Source organism: Arachis ipaensis, chromosome B6 (assembly GCF_059453495.1).
Source record: "Arachis ipaensis isolate K30076 ecotype BB chromosome B6, ASM5945349v1, whole genome shotgun sequence".
In the NCBI taxonomy this organism is placed as follows: domain Eukaryota; kingdom Viridiplantae; phylum Streptophyta; class Magnoliopsida; order Fabales; family Fabaceae; genus Arachis; species Arachis ipaensis.
The window spans coordinates 135,953,176-135,970,952 of record NC_142441.1 but is presented as its reverse complement, the minus strand read 5'-3'; the positions used below and the strand labels follow the sequence as shown (position 1 = coordinate 135,970,952).

The window sequence follows — 17,777 nt, the reverse complement described above, 5'->3', positions numbered from 1 at the left end:
GTTCCAATTTCAAAGATAACCTACTATTTATTATTGAACATCTTGAGAAGATGTATGATGTCCAAAGCAAGATAGTACGACTATCAAAGATTTTGTTTAAACTAGTGGGAGTATTGGGCAATATATTTTAAATTAAACAACTTTAGAAATTGAAATGCCATTAGGAAAATGGCTTTTGCGAGAATTGCTCTTGCAAGTATTTTTGGAGATTTATTTTGTTACAAACAATTTATAATTGGTCTTAATATGATTAAGATTTGTGATCTTTTTAGAAAAGTTCAATATGAGTATTGAGGATGCGAATCAAAATTGCTCTTAAGGGTTGGTTTGGCTAATAATAAAGATATTGAGTATTTTTATTATACGAGCTTAGAGTAAAATCTCTAACATCTAATTGATATTCTATTGAATAGAGAATGAGATTCTCTCAACGTACAAATATTAGTACATATGTACTCCATCATATTTAAAGAAACTTGAATTTGATTTAGCTGAGAATCACTGTTTGTTAAATATTTGGACTACATTTTAGAAATGTTGCTAAATTAACAAATTTCTCACTAAATCAATTTTTTTATCCATATGAGATATGGAAAAGGCATAAGCTGAAACTCAAGAACATTAGAGTTTGGAGATGTCTTATATGTGTTAAAAGATTGCACAATAATAGAATTGATATTAGATCTGATAAATGAAATTTATTGGTTACCCTAAAGAAATAATGCGTATTATTTCTATCACCTTTCTTAAGACAAAGTGTTTGTGATAAAAGGTTGAACTCTTTTTAGAAAAGGAATTCCATCTTAAAGAAAGAGTGGGAGTACAATTACTTTTATTAGAATTTGTATACCACTCAATAGAGGATATACTTTCTCCTGAAAGTATAAAAAGTTTGATCGTCAAACTAAGTTTTCGAAAAGTAGCCTATTTGTATAATGATACAATTCTATAAAGATAGATCTAATGGTTACTTAGATTTTTTTATAATCATGTTCAATAAGGATTGTCCTTAAAATAAAATTATGCACTATTGTAGTGGGAGATTTCATGTTTTGAGAAAACGTGATATTTATTATGCACTAGGTGTATTTTACAAAAGATCAAGCAAACATGCTCAAAAGTTAAGGTGTTTAAGGTCAAAAGAGTTTTGATAAACACAAATGTGCATTAAAATTATACACATGATTGATTGGCTCTAGTGCAAGTGGGAGATTATTGAGATAATAGTATGCCCAAGATCCAATCTATCATGATTGGCTCTCGTGCAAGTGGGAGATTGTTGGGAATAAGTAGTATGACCACAATCCAATCAATCACGTGTCAAATAATGTGTTATTATTATTATATTAAAATGTTAATATAATAAAGTCCTTAATTAAATTTAGAGATTTATCATTGTGATAGCGATCATAATATTGAGGGATAAATCTTTTATAATTTAATCTAAATTGTTCTTGATCATAGGATTATTAGAAAAGGACATTAATCATCCGGAAAGATCAATATATATATAACGGTCTTCATTGGATGAAGATTAATAGATCTCATTTATTAAATTATATATATAGATGGTGCATATAGAGATATGACCATTGAACTGACTCACTTTGAGAATTCCTAATGGTTATAATTACCGTATATTTGTCAATAGGATATTTCAAGATGAACATGGTAATAGAGTTTCCTTTGACCTGCGACTGTCATAGTAATTAACAATGTATTTATTATACTTTGATTTCGGACACCTAATACCCTAGGGTGCTAGTTGAATGGATATTGGGTATGATTTAAATACTTGTAGAATTAATGATTAGTCAATAAAGAATCCATCAACTCTTGGTAAAGAGTTTGAGCTCTATGATTATAATGACTGAGATGAATAAAACCTTGGCCAAGGGGATTGAATAAATGAAGAAATGAGTTTCTTAGGTCATTCACAGTTCATTATAATAATGGTAACAAGTTAGAGTTTGACAATTAAACCATACTCTAAGAGTTAACCAAGAGCTGGAAAGATGGAAGGAATTATACTTTGTTCTTCTGAGGTTCTTAGTAAAAATATATTACTTCATACTATCGGGTCGTTGAGGAGTGTTGCTAGACGCCAACCTTGATTAGTAAATTTAGTATGACTAATTTACTACTCGCTTAGTATTGAACCTATGGGGTCACACACTAACGAGTGTTCTAATCTTTGCTATAGTATTATTTAATTATTAATTTGATTTGATCAAATAAATAATGATATTAATTTAAATGGAATATTATTATATTCTTTGCTAGCACCAAGAATATAATAATAGTATGATAATTAAGAATATTAAATGAGATTTGAGAATAATTAGTTATTCTATTTCTAAATTTGGATGATATCCTAACTAATTCTATTTTCAAATTGAGTTATGATATGATTTAAATTTGAATTGAGATTCAAATTTAAAATCAGTAGCAAATCTCATACTATATATATGTATGCCAAGAGTAGAGGAAAGTGAGGAGATGAGAATAAAACATAAGAGTTTTATTCCTTTACTTCTACACACATAAACATATGTGAGCCTAATTCTTGGAGAAGAATTTTACGGCATGCAAAGAGTTTCAAGAGGTTTCTCAATTTAGATCAGATGTCCATTGGTCAAAGAGTTGACACCAAAGGTTGGTCTCGATGTGGATATGCATAGCGCCTTCGTACCATCGAAGGAGAAAAAGATTTTTACTAGCGTACACAGGTATTTAGATCTGATCTAAAATATATATTGTTTATTGGAATAAAGTTTAAGCACAAAATAGATCTTTACAATTATTTTATTTTCTTCCGCTGCGTGTTATGAACACATGGTAATCCTTCACTTTCTTATAACCCAACAGTACTTTTTGCTGATCATGCTAACCCTGATAAGCCAATCACAACTTGACCCATACTACGTACACTTGGCATAAAATATCAGCGGCTCCGACTCATATACCCGGTAGTCTACACCTCTTCGGATAGTATAATCTTTCATCGCCATAATAACAACTTCTCTGGAACTAAATTTCATTCCCACGACAAATTCACCATCTGCGACAATAGGAATTTCTGCCATGATGACAGCAGTCGCATAAATATTTAATAAGTGAAATTAAAAGTAAATCAATACTCACTACATCAGTCTTAATATAATTAATAAACACTAATTAATATTTAACTTATTCAATAACTAACTAAAAAATAATATTATTAACTAAACAAACACACAAACAAATGCTAATTAAGTATATTATCACATGTCACGTAACTATTTAGTCACATCGATTAATATAAATTATTTTAAAATTCTAATCCTTCGTGTATATATATAGGCAATTACGTACCTATATTCGTATACTCCGGAAACTCCGGAGCATGCATGGCTTCCAAATCCAAAACTCGCATGAAAGATGGCTCCTCAAACGGATGTTCGTTTGCGAGTGCATTTTCCACGTCAGTTACATTTGGTGCCATAGTGCCGTCACCTTGGTCTTCGTCTCCGTCTGGACCAATAACTTCGTAATTACTTTCAAACTCATCCTCACTGTCACTGTTGTAATCTTTCCGTTCAATATTTCGGTCGGCTTCAGATTATTCGAATTCAATATACACCTCAATGAACGATATCTGAGCGCGACTTTCAATGTACATTGAAAACATCTCTTGCATGCTCGCTTCATCAGTTACATATTTGGTTTGAAATTGAACGAATCCACCAAATACCAGTATGGGATATCTGTATAAAATACATGATATTCTCCTAGACAACCCAGAATCTATCTTCTCACAAATCACACATTCTTCGAATGAGATTGTGAATGGAATAACAATATCTAACAAATTTTCACAAACAAATTTTACTGCTTCAGCTGTTTGTAACAAAATTTGACCAAAATAATATACTTTGAGTAAGACTCTATCATCCATTTCTCTCACTCACATGAATAAACTTCACACTCAAATTTTTTTCCTTGATTCGAAAGAATAAAGAAGGATAGATGGAGGAGTTGAGGGAAGAAGTCGATGAATTGAACTGATCTAATCACTCCAATATGAGTTATACATACTTATATAGTGTTAAAAAAATATATTATATTCAAGTTGGACCCAGCGATTACCTTTAAGGTATTTAAAAAAATATTTATTAATCAAATTCGGACGGTCCGATTTGATTTAAGATTAAAAAAAAAAAAGCTAATCGCACGGTCCGATTAGCCACTCCAAAAATTCAAATTTTCCCTCCCTCACAACTTGGACCCTCTGATTTGATGGATAATTTTTTTTTCAAATAAATTAGATGGACCGGTTTTTTCCACTATGTTTCAAAAAAAGCTATCCCACATCCATGTATAGCACCCTCATATTTCATATCAATGCATAACACACATAGTGCTGGCATATCTAAAAAAATGAGCCTGATAACCACCTCAAGGTGGATAACTCTTCATGTAATAAGAAAAATTTACTTTACAGATGATTTTTAAGAATAATGATTAAATCATCACTCTTCCTATAAATATCACATCAAACTCAATTATTTATTAATCATAGTTTTCATAAACCTATTTGAATTCTTACTAATTTAGGCCATTGAAATTCCTTGTAGGTACACTACCATTTCAAAACCTCCAAATATCACAAAATTCAATTATTTACAATCTCTTTCAGGTACGTCTCAAAACAATTAATTAATTTGATTAATATAATAGGACAAATTAAAACAAGCAACATAAGAGAATGTGTAATTAATAAATAATTAGTCTAAAAAGGGTTTAGTTATCCCTTTGTCACGTGTAGCACCTCTTCCTTCCTTAATCCTTATTATACTTTCCTATTCATGCACTTCTTCACTTCCCCATTATCAAGCCTATTTCCTTTACATCTTTCCTCTTCTAGTCAGGGAGATCTCCTTTGAGTCAAATAGAAATGTGTAAAATTGCATAATGGAGTGGTGGAACATTGATATTTGTGAGATGTACTAATGCTTTTTTTTTCTTGCTCTTCTCTACGTTTTGATAAACTGTAAGCATATATGGTTTAATTGATTTGATTTTGGTGAAACTATTTCGTATCTTGAAATTGAGAAATATTTAAGGTTAGTTAACTTAGATCTTGACTCAATTTTACGTAATATCACAACTTAATTTTTCCTCTTTAAATAATCGAATTTCTGTGATTTCTAGATGCTTGGATTTGTTTACCCTGAAAGGATTGCTGGACGATACAAGAGGTCCGTGGATACTAGTATACTACTGCTTTATGCGGCAAAGTGTTGCTTGCTTTTCTTTCTTTACGTTTACAATTTGGTTTTATATTTGTGTTCGCCATAGAAGAATGGTTTGTCGATATGATTTCCTGGAGGTTATCACCCCACCTAGAGAGTGTTGGAGAATCCACGTCAGGGTGATCTCTCAGACAAACCATGTCCCATAATTCCATCAACAAAATGATAGGAAATTCATAAATGCATAGCATGGGTTAAGGTGATTACACAAAACTACATGCAACGTGTGTGTAACTTAGGAGAAATAAGGAAACGTCATATCTTCCTGATTATTGAGAACTCAGGTCTCAACTCGCAAGCTACCCTAGTACAAAGAATTCAGCAGCACAGATCCAGCTGTAAGTACCTTATCTTCGCAGTTGCCTCTGCAAAAGCAAATATCAGTAGCATTAAAACCCATCAATGCATATGATAGTCCAAAACGTATTTTTCTGCTTGTCATGTTGAATTTTCATCAATGATTTAAAAAATGAATTAGGGAATTAAAAGGTATCTACAGCATTACAGGACTTGTCATGTAATGAAAATGGACATTGGTAAGTACAGAGATAACAAACATACCCTTGGGGCATTTTGGACAACTTGCGGTCGCCTATCAGGAACTCTCTCCGGATCCGGTATCAACTCTGGACTATCATGCTTATAGAATGCTTGTAAAGCTCTTCCAATGAATGGGCGAACGATATTCACTTCCATGGCAGACAAATTTTTTATCTACAATAAATGAAGAATTATGTTGTGCATTGCCAGCAAGAAATACAAAGACCTATTATGAGAGTGTCAAGTTCCAAAGTAGTCTCTCAGATTGGTTGCGTGCACTAAAATAGTCTTCGAGACCCCAATCACACCAATTTACATTCCTGAGATTAGCAAAAGTGCACTATGTTAGTCCTTCAGCCCTTTCCCATCAACTAACTCATCACGCCATTATAGACTAACATGGTACACTTTTATCAATCTTAGGAACATAATTGGTGCAATTGCAATTTCGGAAACTATTTCAGTGCATGCGGTGAATCTCAAGGACCACTTTGGAGATTAACTCATTATGAGAACAAACAAGTGTAGGAATGCATGCAATTCTCAGTGCAACAATTGTAATTCAAGTGTAGAAAAGTGAGAACCCAATCTCTCTGTATTCTACTATATCATTATCTTTTACCTGCAGAGTCAATTATACGCCTTTAACTAGAAAGTGGCCTTCTAGGAGGCAACAAGTTGTCTTGCTTGTATGCTTGGAGTTGGTTTACAAGCATATTAGACTATTAGTATGAATACTATGGAATAGACACAGCACAAGAAAATTTAAGATTATTTATCTTCCAGCTTTTGTTATCTAAAATTCAAGCAAGGCAACTTTATTCAAAACCCAATCTAGCAGTGGAAAAAATGTGATGAGACCAAAATAACCACGCAAAAACTTGATCTGTTATAGATAGTGGTCATGTACATAGGATTTTCCAAGATGGACAAGATTTCAGTTTATTGAAATATGTCGACAAAAGGAGTTTAATTTGGGTATTAGAAATTTTATATCTATTTACTTTGGCAACTTGCCTATGCATTTGAGGCCCTCAAAATTTATTTGCCAAGATTATTCTTTGAAATTTTTTTCTTATGAACGAAACTCTACTTTCATGAAAGAAATTATAAAAAAAGAACTTTAGTTAGTACAAAATTCTAATGTAATCAACAAGAAGGAACCACTTGATTACATATGGCAGGAACACTGGTATTGTAAACAACTATCAGTGAATCAAATTTATCTAATGCAAAAGAAAAAATTAAAAATATTTACCTTAACAGCAATTGTGCGACCATTGAATGCCTCCAGGTCAGTTTCAACCTTATGAAATCGTACATCTCTGATGTCCTCAATTAGAGATCTCACCTGTATAGAAAATAATAATGTAAAGCATCTGAAAAACACCCAGGACATATTTCCACAAGAGGACCATTTTTATACTCACCATATATGCATCCGAGATGTCATCATTTGCACTAAAATTTGAAAAGACGTTAGTTAATGTAATAAGAGAAAAATGGTAAACAGAATAATGTCTCTTTTTCTTATGAAAAGAGCAATGTCTCTTAAACTCTGGACTTACTGGTCAAACAGAAGTCTAGAAATTTCTACATAGTGAAATGGCAGTTGCTCTGACATTTCTTGCGAGTTTCGCTCAGCTTCCAAAACTTGAGTCAACTTCTCTAGTTATAGAAAAAGAAAAAGGAATTGGAATAATATTAGGCCTTGTATATTTGTTAATTTAGTTTCGGTGTAAACCATAAACCAAGAACCTTCAAACTAGCAATAGATCAAGACGAAAGCAGTACTATTGTACAAAATTTGTATATACACATGCTAATTAACACACTTGAATTTTTTGGTCTTAAAATACCCCCTTGCTCTCCTAGACCGTCAACTACTGATATTTCAACTTCCCTTTCTATCTCTCTAATGCTCTCTTTTACGCTCTTCTTCACCAACTAACTCAATTGAATCCCTTTCCAAGGCCTATTAATCAAGGTCTGGTCCCCAAAACTTATTAAGAACAGAATCTTGACTTTTTTTCCACGCTTAAAATACAAGTACGTAAGATCGAAATGTAGTTTGTAAAAAAGCAACAGCAGCAACAATAACAACAAAGTCTTATTCCATTAGATAAGGTTGGTTATATGGATTAAATGATATCGTTGCACCCTATCATGTATCATGTCTATAGTGAGACTGTTGTCATGTAGATCTTATTTGACCACCTCATGTATAGGTCCTTTTAAGTCTTCCTCTACTATTCGTCACATGTCCATCTTCTATTCGTCATCTGTTCATCTTCTATCTCATCTACCTCTAACCGGGTGCTCTGTTAATCTTTTTCCCACATATCCAAACCACCTGAGACGAAATGCTACCATCTTTTTTACAATAGAAGCTACTCCAACTTTCTCTCTTATATCTTCATTCCTTATTTTGTCCATACGTGTGTAACCTAACATCCATCTCAACATCCTCATCTCTGTCGCGTTTAACTTATGTTCATACTCATCTTTTGCCGCCCAACACTCTATTCTATATAACATAACCAGTCTAATGGCAGTGCAATAAAATTTTCTATTTAAATTTTAAAGGCACTATTTTGTCGCATATAAAACCAGATGCACTCCGCCACTTTGACCAGCCCGCTTGTATCCAATGTTTTACATCCTCCTCAATTTCTCTATTATCCTGAATCATACATTTGAAATACTTAAACCATTTTACTTGTAGTAGAATGGTTTCTCCAATTTTCACTTCTATATTATTATTTCCTCTTGGCCAGCGAAACTTACGTTCCATAAATACCATCTTACTGCGGCTTATGCTCAAACCATACCCTTCTAAGCTCCTCTCCACAACTCTAACTTCTAATTTAAATCTTTCATTGTTTCTCCCATAAGGACAATGTTATCGACAAAAAGCATGTACCATGATACTGGTTCCTGGATATGCTCAGAAAGCACATCCAAAACCAATGTAAAGAGATATGCACTTAGAGATGATCCTTGGTACAATCCTACACCAATAAAAAATTCCTCTGTTACACCACTTTGAGTCTTTACACTAGAAATAGCCCCGTCGTACATATCCTTAAATGCACGAATATATATAATCATTACCCTCTTCTTTTCGAAGACCTTCTATAGAACCTCTCTTGGTACCTATCATATGCTTTTTTAAAATAAATAAACATCATGTGTAGTCTTTTTGTTATGTGGATATCTCTAAAAGGGCAAAAAGCAAATTTTCCTAATGTAAACCAAAAAGGAGATTTCCTACTATTAATCACAATAAAGTTGATTTCAAATTCACTCTTCCATTAACCCTTCTAGTTACATTCTAGAAATGCTCAAAAGAAGGGGCATGAATAGTGCTCAAATAGTACAAATGACTTGATGTGAAGGGAAGACAACAACAAAAAACAACGAAGTCTTATCCCATTAAGTGCGGTCGGTTACATGGATCAAACGACACATTGAACTCTATCATGTATCATGTCGACAGAAAAACCGTTTACATATAGATCTCGTTTGACCACCTCATAGATGGTCTTCCTACGTCTTCCTCTATTTTCACCTCTTATCCATCTTCCATCTCATCCACCTTTTTGAGTAGGTATTCTATCGGTCTTCTTCTCACATGTCCAAACTACCTGAGACGTAATTCTATCATCTTTTCCACAATAGGGGCTACTCCAATTCTCTCTCTTATATCTTTGTTCATTATTCCATCCAATTGCGTATCATCCATCTCAACATCTTCATCTCTGCTACATTTAACTCGTGTTCGTGATCTCTTTTGGCCACCCAACACTCTGTAGCATAAAATAGAGCCGGTCTGACAGCAGTGCGATAGAATTTACCTTTAAGTTTTAAAGGCACTTTTTTGTCAAAAATAAAACCAGACGCACTCCGCCATTTTGACCAACATGCTTAGATCCTATAATTTACATTATGTTCAATCTCTCCATTATCTTGTATGATGCACTCAAGATACTTAAAACTTTTAACATTTTGTAGGATGTTTTCTCCAATCTTCACTTCTGTATTAGGATTTTCCCTTCGACGACGAACTTACATTTCATATATTCTATTTTGCTACGGCTTATGCGCAGACCAAACACTTCTAGAGCTTCTCCATAAATTCAACTTCTTATTTAGGTCTTCCTTTGACTCTCCCATAAGGACGATATCATCGGCAAAAAGCATGCACCATGATACAGGCTCTTGGATATGCTCTGTGAGTACTTCTAAAACTAATGTGAAAACGTATAGACTTAAGAATGATCACTGATATAATCTTATACCAATAGAAAATTCCTGTCACACCACGTTGAGTCTTCACACTAGTAACCCTATTATGCATGTCTTTAATTGCATGAATATATGTGATATTTACTCTCTTCCTTTCCAAAACCTTCCATAAGACCTCCCTTGACACCCTATCTTGTGCTTTTTCCAAATCGATAAACACCATACGTAGATTCATTTTATCACTACGATATTTCTCCATCATCATTCTTAACAGGTATATAGCTTCAGTGGTGAATTTGTCTAGTATAAAACCAAATTAGTTCTCTGTTACTTGTGTCTCTTGTCTCAGCCTCTGTTCTATCACCTTTTCCCATAACTTCATGGTATGGTTTATGAGCTTGATCCTTCTATAATTTCTACAACGTTGTATATCTCCCTTATTCTTGTAGATAGGTATCAAGGTGCTTTTTCTCCACTCATCTAGCATTTTCTTTGACCTTAAAATCTCATTAAAAAGCTTGGTTAACCAATTGATGTCTCTCTCTAAGGCCCTTCCAAACTTCAATCGGAATATTATTGGATCCTACTGCCCTACCATTTTTTCATCCGTTTTAGAGCCTTTTTTACCTCAAAGTCTCGAATCTTTCGATAGTAGTTGAAGTTTTGATCTTCTTCCCTCGTGCATAACCGACCAAGGCTCGAAAAAGTCCTCTGTCCTTCATTAAATAATTTGTAAAAGTAGCTCTTCCATCTTTTATCAATCTTCCCATCTTGAGCCAAAATATCTTTGTCATTATCCTTTATACACTTAACCTGATCCATGTCTCTCATTTTTCTTTCATGGCTCTTTGCGATTTTATATAAACATTTTTCTCCTTCCTTCGTACTTGAAGCCTGGTAGAGACCCTTATATGCCCTTGTTCTTGCTTCACTTATAGCCACTTTTATCTTTCTTAGCCGCAGTATATTTTTTCCAATTATTTGCATTACGGCACAAAAATCACTCTTTAAAGCACTCCGTTTTTTCTTTTATTTTTTCTTGTACACTCACATTCCACCACCAGGATTCATTATCTCTCGGTCATATCCCTTTAGATTCACCAAAATTTTCTTTTACTGTTTTTCTAATAACTTCTGCATCTCCCTCCACATCTCCTCCACGTTTTCATCCCCTTCCCACTTTGTTTCTTCTCATACCTGTCTTAGGAACCTTCTTTGTTTTTCACCTTTTATCCGCCACCATCTCGTCTTTGGGTTCTTCATACGATGTCTTTTCCTCAACTTTTGCTCAATGCGAAAATCTATGACGAGCATCCTATGTTGTGATGCTAAACTCTCTCCCGAAATAATTTTACACTTAATTCAAAATTTTCGATCGACTCTCCTCAACAAGAAAAAGTCGATCCGATCACCCACCCTCTTAACATCCACTACGTCCTTCCACCGTTTATCCACGATAATATCTACCCCATTCTTATTCTTCACTTTTTCTGTATACCAAAGTTTGAATCCGGAGGTATCCAAATACCTAGCATTCGCGCCGACCCATTTTATTTATTGTAGACACATGATGTTAATCTTCCTCCTTATCATGGTATCCACCACCTCTATGGATTTTCCTGTTAGGGTGCTTATATTCCATGTCCCAAATCTCAACCTTCTGTCGCTCCGATCTTTATATTTATCTTTTTTTTTGTGAACTAACTTATTTACCCTTGTCCGTTCACGAAAACGCCGTAACCCTTGCTCATTTAACACTACACCGCCCACCGATGTAGCGGCTCTTGCTCATTTGCACTGTAAGCGAGCCATACAACATGTTGCTTCCGGGAAACAACCTAACTTTAGCGTAATAACGTATTTGATCCACGTCATGAAGATTCGACTAAGTTTTTATATTGGCTGTCAAAAGCCTAACACAACCCTCCTCCTTTATCCGGCTTTGGGATTGGCTATGTTCCGTAGGTGTAGCATAGGCAGATTCAACATAACTTTAAGAGAACTTATTAAATTCCTAATTCAATTCCATAGAAATAGGATAACCAAATTATCTATGACTACTAAACTTATACCAAATTAAGGGATTGTGTCAATGGCCATTTGATCTCTGTTCCTAATTAGTACCTGTCAATGCCTCTAACTTAATCAAGTACCTAAAATGGTCTGTATCTAATGGTGCGTATAAGATTTGAGTTGATTCACCCACACTTTGTAATATGGTGCTCATAAACTTTAGCTTAATTCTGCTATACCCCAAAATGGTATTTAAGAAAAACTTGCACCCAATGTCCACAGTGCAAAATAAGAGAGAATATTGCTGGAAGTTCAAAAATATTAGTTCAAACACATCCTTCAAATTTCCTTTAACTATTCTATCTTTTTGGTTTCTCAATTATAGGTTATAAAAGAAAAAATAATACGTATGGGCTTGTCAGGTCTGAAACATTGCGACCACTAAAGATTGAAAGAAAATAAAATGGATAAAGATGTGAAAAGAGAAGCTCACCAACACACATCCATTGAGGAGGGCAAATGGAGCACTTGCCCCTCTTTTTTAATGCAACAGCCAGCCAAAGCGGTACTTGGGCAACAATCTGTGGGATAAACGGGCCAAAATCTCCCTGCCATTGTAATTAAAAACTAAGTAAATAACAATGCACTCTGTGTAAAAGGAATTAGTGTTGAGACATTCCATTTATTGGTTATTGCTTACAGAGATGAAATTAAGAGGACCCATCTTGAGATTGGGCACAATGTCCACAATCTCATCCTCAGCAATGAACTCAAGCTGCATGATGACCAAACCATAACATATTAATAATCTGTGAACAATGTCAAAGAATGTAGCGGAGCAAAGGACCAAAAAATTTTAAAAATACCTCCTCTGCTGAAAACAGTGAAAGCTCAGGATCTGATTGCCCAGCCATCTCTTCTCTCCGTACTCAAGGTGCAATGAGATATACTATGCTATGATGCACAGACACTAGTACAAAAGGAAATTTCAGAAACTTTCTGTAATACAAAATAAAGTTCTATCTACTCATTGAAATTAAAGAATAAATAAAAAGAATTTCTGAACAAGTAAAAAAATTCAAAAACAAATGGCACAAATTTCAGCACACAGAACACTTAGAAACAACAGAAATCAGAACAATAAAATAATAGTTTTGGGCTCTTGGCAGAAAAGAGAGAAAGAGGGCAAAGCAAAGTTGCTGGTTGGAGAGGTCACTTTGACTGAAGTTGCTGTTTGTGTTGCTAGCCAGTGGTGGAACAGTCAAATAGATATGAGTGACTGTGAGAGGAGAAGAGAAGTGTGGGCTGAGCCAAAAGATGAAAAAAAAGCATGGGTACAAGGGATTTTGGAAAATAGCATCGGAGAGAATGAAAACCAAAATAAACAAAAAAAAGAAAGAAACAAAATGATCCAGTTTTAAGTCACTAATAATGCTTAAAAAAACTTTTCTTTGTCAAACCCTTCTTTTTCAAAGGACTTTGACCCTTCTATGAGGTCAACATCATTTCTTAAGACCTCCTTTTTTGTTCATTTTTTATGCAGAAAAATAGCAGTAAACGAACTTATAAGACAGGCAAGATGAATGAAGTGTGTGGGAGCTATTCTTTTGAGAACTACAACAACCAGGTCCCATAACTTGATTTTGCCAATGGATATCAATGCCATATAATACAAATTACCTGAACCAGAAGAATAAATACCAGCAACAAACAGTTTAACCTGTATTAAGAAGGTAGAAAGGCTACCCACATCCTGATGCAATGTTATTCCCATCAAATAATGAAAATTGAAATTAAGAAACAGAGGGGAAATAGCAGACTGAGACTTGAAAAGTAACTTGACATGATGTTGACGGAAATTTAATCATGTAAAACACAAGAACAGATCATATAGGCATCAACTTGCCACAATGGTAAAAGGAACTGAGAATGCAATAGCATGATTTACTTTTTCTTGGATTTAGATAGATAGAGAACACAATGTGTGAGGATGGATACTATGGCAATCCTTTTAACAAATGACACTAAGAGAGCTTAAAAAAAGGTGAAGAAAGCAAGACTAATTAACTGTAAAGGGCCTAGTAAGTTCATGGTGAGTGATATAAGCAGCAAGTGTGACTATTGATCCACCTGATTACTACTTTTGATGATAGACTAAAGTAAGGCAATGACCAAAATCAACTTAAATTTAAGCTAGGAGGATACTTAACCTATTAGGGAATGATTAATTGGTCTAAGATCACTACAACTTGCTAATTAGCCTAACGATCCTAAAGCAACTAATTAATTAAGTAAACTAACTGACACCATATCCAAAATTGCCACCAATAATGTATGTACATGGAATTATCTGCTAACAAATATTCCTTCATGACCAAATCTACCTGGTTCTGAAGATTTGAATTTCATAATTTGGGAGAAATCAACAGTGCAACCCCTTATATGAGAAGTCCCTCAAAGATTGCATGTGATTTCAACCTTCTTTCCAATCATCTATTATACGAACAAATAGAATGAAAACACCACTATAAGAATTAATAGCCAGACAGGAAGGCCAACATATACTGTCTTTGGAAAAGAGTCACGATTTAAGGATAATAGTTTTCACATAAGTTCCATGAATTATGGGAAAGTGACTTGGAAACTGAAGTGTATGCCTATTGGGTGACTATGAGGAAAAGACAACAGTTAATTTAATTACACTTTTCCTTTGAATCAAGCAACAGTATACACAGAAGAAAAACAAGAAGTACGTGTAATTTAAAGAAAAGGCCTGATCAGAGAAAAGGACACAACCAAACACAATAACAATACCAAAAAGTGTGCCATTCTGTCTCATTAGAAGCAAACTTATCCTGAATCAACTCTAAGAGGGTAAGAGCTTCCCATGGGAAACCCTGTACCAATCCAAGGCACCAAGAATACTATTGGCATGAAAAATGCATTGCCATAGCACTTTTTCCTACTTAGTCTAGCCAAACCCTCTAAAATCAATCAATCAAAACCAAAAGAAATGCTTCAAGTATTGTGTACAAATACCTAAGTTTCATCCCAAAACCCAAGCATTCAATTCCAATTTTAACAATGTAGCTGTCTGCCAATATGAAACATAACCAACTACAATATCACAGGTGCTCCAATCAAATCCAACAAAAAAATGAAGGAAAATCAAATTCACATCACCAGGCAGCAAGCAACGAATTTCTACTAATGATGTTTCAAAAATGAAATATTGGTAATAAAAAATTTCTTCAATTAATACCAATCCCAAACATTTACCATTCTGAATATCTACTGCCGTCAGTAACAACCAATGTTAATTAATATCAAGTGAAGAATAAAAAAATAAAAATAAATAAATAATAAATAAAAAAAACTGAAATTAACCAAAATGCAAGTCAAATTAGAACCACAAAATGGTTCTAATGTGAAAATATCCACATCAAAGAATTCACCAACTAGGTGATGTATCACATACCGATTCACAATTCATTTGCATACCAGCACGCTATAAGTGTAGTAGTGTACTTTCCAAAACATATTTTACATGTGCTATACACGTATCCGTTCCCATAACTATGCATCAAACCACTATCCCCACAATTATCTAAATCAACCTAGATTTGAGCCCTAGCACATTAAAGTATTTTCAAACACCTGTAAAGAAAAAGTTTCGGCTTTGTGAAAACCTATCAGTAATTCAGTATTGGAATCAGGTGGATTATAAGCCAAATTATTATCCGCAGATACCTTGTTATCCCAGGTGCTTCTTGATTAATACTATCGTCCATACTTAGGGAAAAAAATTATAGTGAAAAACTTAAAGTTAAAGCTAATTCTAATAACCAACAAGAAGAAATCTAATAACAAGAATAATTAAATTAACACAATAAAAGCAATATAGTAAAAAAAAATAAAAAACAAAACCCAGCAAGAAGATCAATTAACACAGCAACAATTAAATGATGAACAACTTAACAAATTAAGCCCATGGCAAGCAATAAGTGAATAACAAAGCAACGATCAGCAAGAACAACTAGGCAGCAGCAATAAGCAATAAGGTAATATCAACAATCCATAGCAAAAAAATCATAATAACACCTAATACAACAGCAATTAAGTGATTAACAACTTTACAAATTAACAAATAGCAAGAACAACCCAGCAACCAACAACACAGCAACCAGCAGCAAGAACTAGCAAGAACAACTAGACAATAGCATAATAAAAAACTAATAAAAACACAGCAACCACAACACAGAAACCAAGCAACCACCACAACACAGCAGCCATCAACAGAAAGTAAAAAACATAGGAAGGATCCAAGAGAGGACTACACCTACCAGAATCTGAGTCACCAACGACGATGCTGGAACGCGACGGCCGGAACTGGAAGGCACGGCTGGAGGCGACGGCTGCAACTGGAAGGCACAGCTGGAGGTGAGCACTGAGCACGACGTGAAGGTGACGGTGATGGCAGAGCTCGGCGGAATGGAAGTGAAGTCGCGGCGACACGACTTCAAGCTCAGGGATAGGATGAATGGCGGAACGGAGGGATGGAAGAGGAGGAGAACCGGGGAAGTGAGGTGGCTCGCTGGGAGAAGATGGAGACGGCGGCGGATGGAGAAGAGGTGGACGGTGACGGGGAGTAAGAGCACCGGGAGGAGATTCTGGTTCTAAGAAAAAACTGGAGGGAAATTGGGAGAGGGAATTCATTTCAATTAGGGATTTTGGGTTTTTTGTGTTTTTCATTGTTCCGTAACATCAAAATAGCAAAAGCATCTACTAAATAAATTTAATAACATATATTTATACATAAAAATATTAGTGTTTGATTTTTCAGTTAATTTTAGTGTATAAATATTTTTTTTGTAATATACAAAATCAATTTCTAAAAAATTTTTAATTAAACAATTTAAATTTTAACAAATTTAATTATTAAATCAGTCTTTAATTCTTTATTTATAGATACATAAATTTATGTAAAATTTTTTAGATACATAAATTTACATGTCAAATTTTAGTAAAAAATTGCACATCTAAGTCTATTCAAGTAGACTCAACACCAATAAAAACCACTCTTATTAAAAGAATATGATTACACGCGTAGCTTTTTCTTATTCTTCTCACGTAGCTGCTTCTTCTTTTTCTCACGCTGTTTTACGTACAGAGCGTCTTTTTCTTCTCACACTTGTTTACACACGGAGTGTCTTCCCTTCTTCTTTGCGTTCCTCCTTCTCCTTCTTTTTCACGTTCCTTCTTCTTCACGTATTTTCTCTTTATCGTCATTCTTTTGTTGTTGTTGCTTCTTCTTCTTTTCACGCTCGTTTAAGCACAGAGCTTCTTCTTCTTCATCTTCTTCTTCTCACACTCGTTTACACACGGAGTGTCTTCGCCTTCTTCTTCGCATTCCTCCTCCTCCTTCTTTTTTGTGTTCCTTCTTCTTCACGTGTTTTCTCCTTATCGTCATTCTTTTGTTGTTGTTGCTACTGTATTTTTCTTCTCTGTTCCTCTTTCTCTCCCTGGTGAAGAAGCAGTAGAAGGTGGGGAGAAAGAGTTTTGAATTGTGCAAAAAAGAAATGAATCGAAATTATATTTAGAATGAACCGAAAATTAAATTCAGAATATAAACTCATTTCAAAACAAGCAAAGAACAAAATAATTCACTCAGAAATGAACCGA

The 17,777-nt window shown here is 34.3% G+C and overlaps 1 protein-coding gene across 1 annotated transcript; it reads right to left on the bottom strand.

The window, feature by feature from the left end:
- Window positions 1-5,020: 5,020 nt before the first annotated feature.
- Window positions 5,021-16,875, bottom strand: LOC107605029 (DNA replication complex GINS protein PSF2-like). Its single transcript, XM_016306764.3, has 9 exons — window positions 16,439-16,875; window positions 12,962-13,065; window positions 12,796-12,870; window positions 12,589-12,703; window positions 7,403-7,502; window positions 7,265-7,295; window positions 7,093-7,185; window positions 5,856-6,008; window positions 5,021-5,659 (listed from the first exon to the last, which is right to left on the bottom strand). The coding sequence occupies exons 2-9, from the start codon at window positions 13,007-13,009 to the stop codon at window positions 5,642-5,644; spliced, it is 633 nt and encodes a 210-aa protein (XP_016162250.1). The 5' UTR covers window positions 13,010-13,065; window positions 16,439-16,875; the 3' UTR covers window positions 5,021-5,641.
- Between the last annotated feature and the right edge of the window lie 902 nt (window positions 16,876-17,777).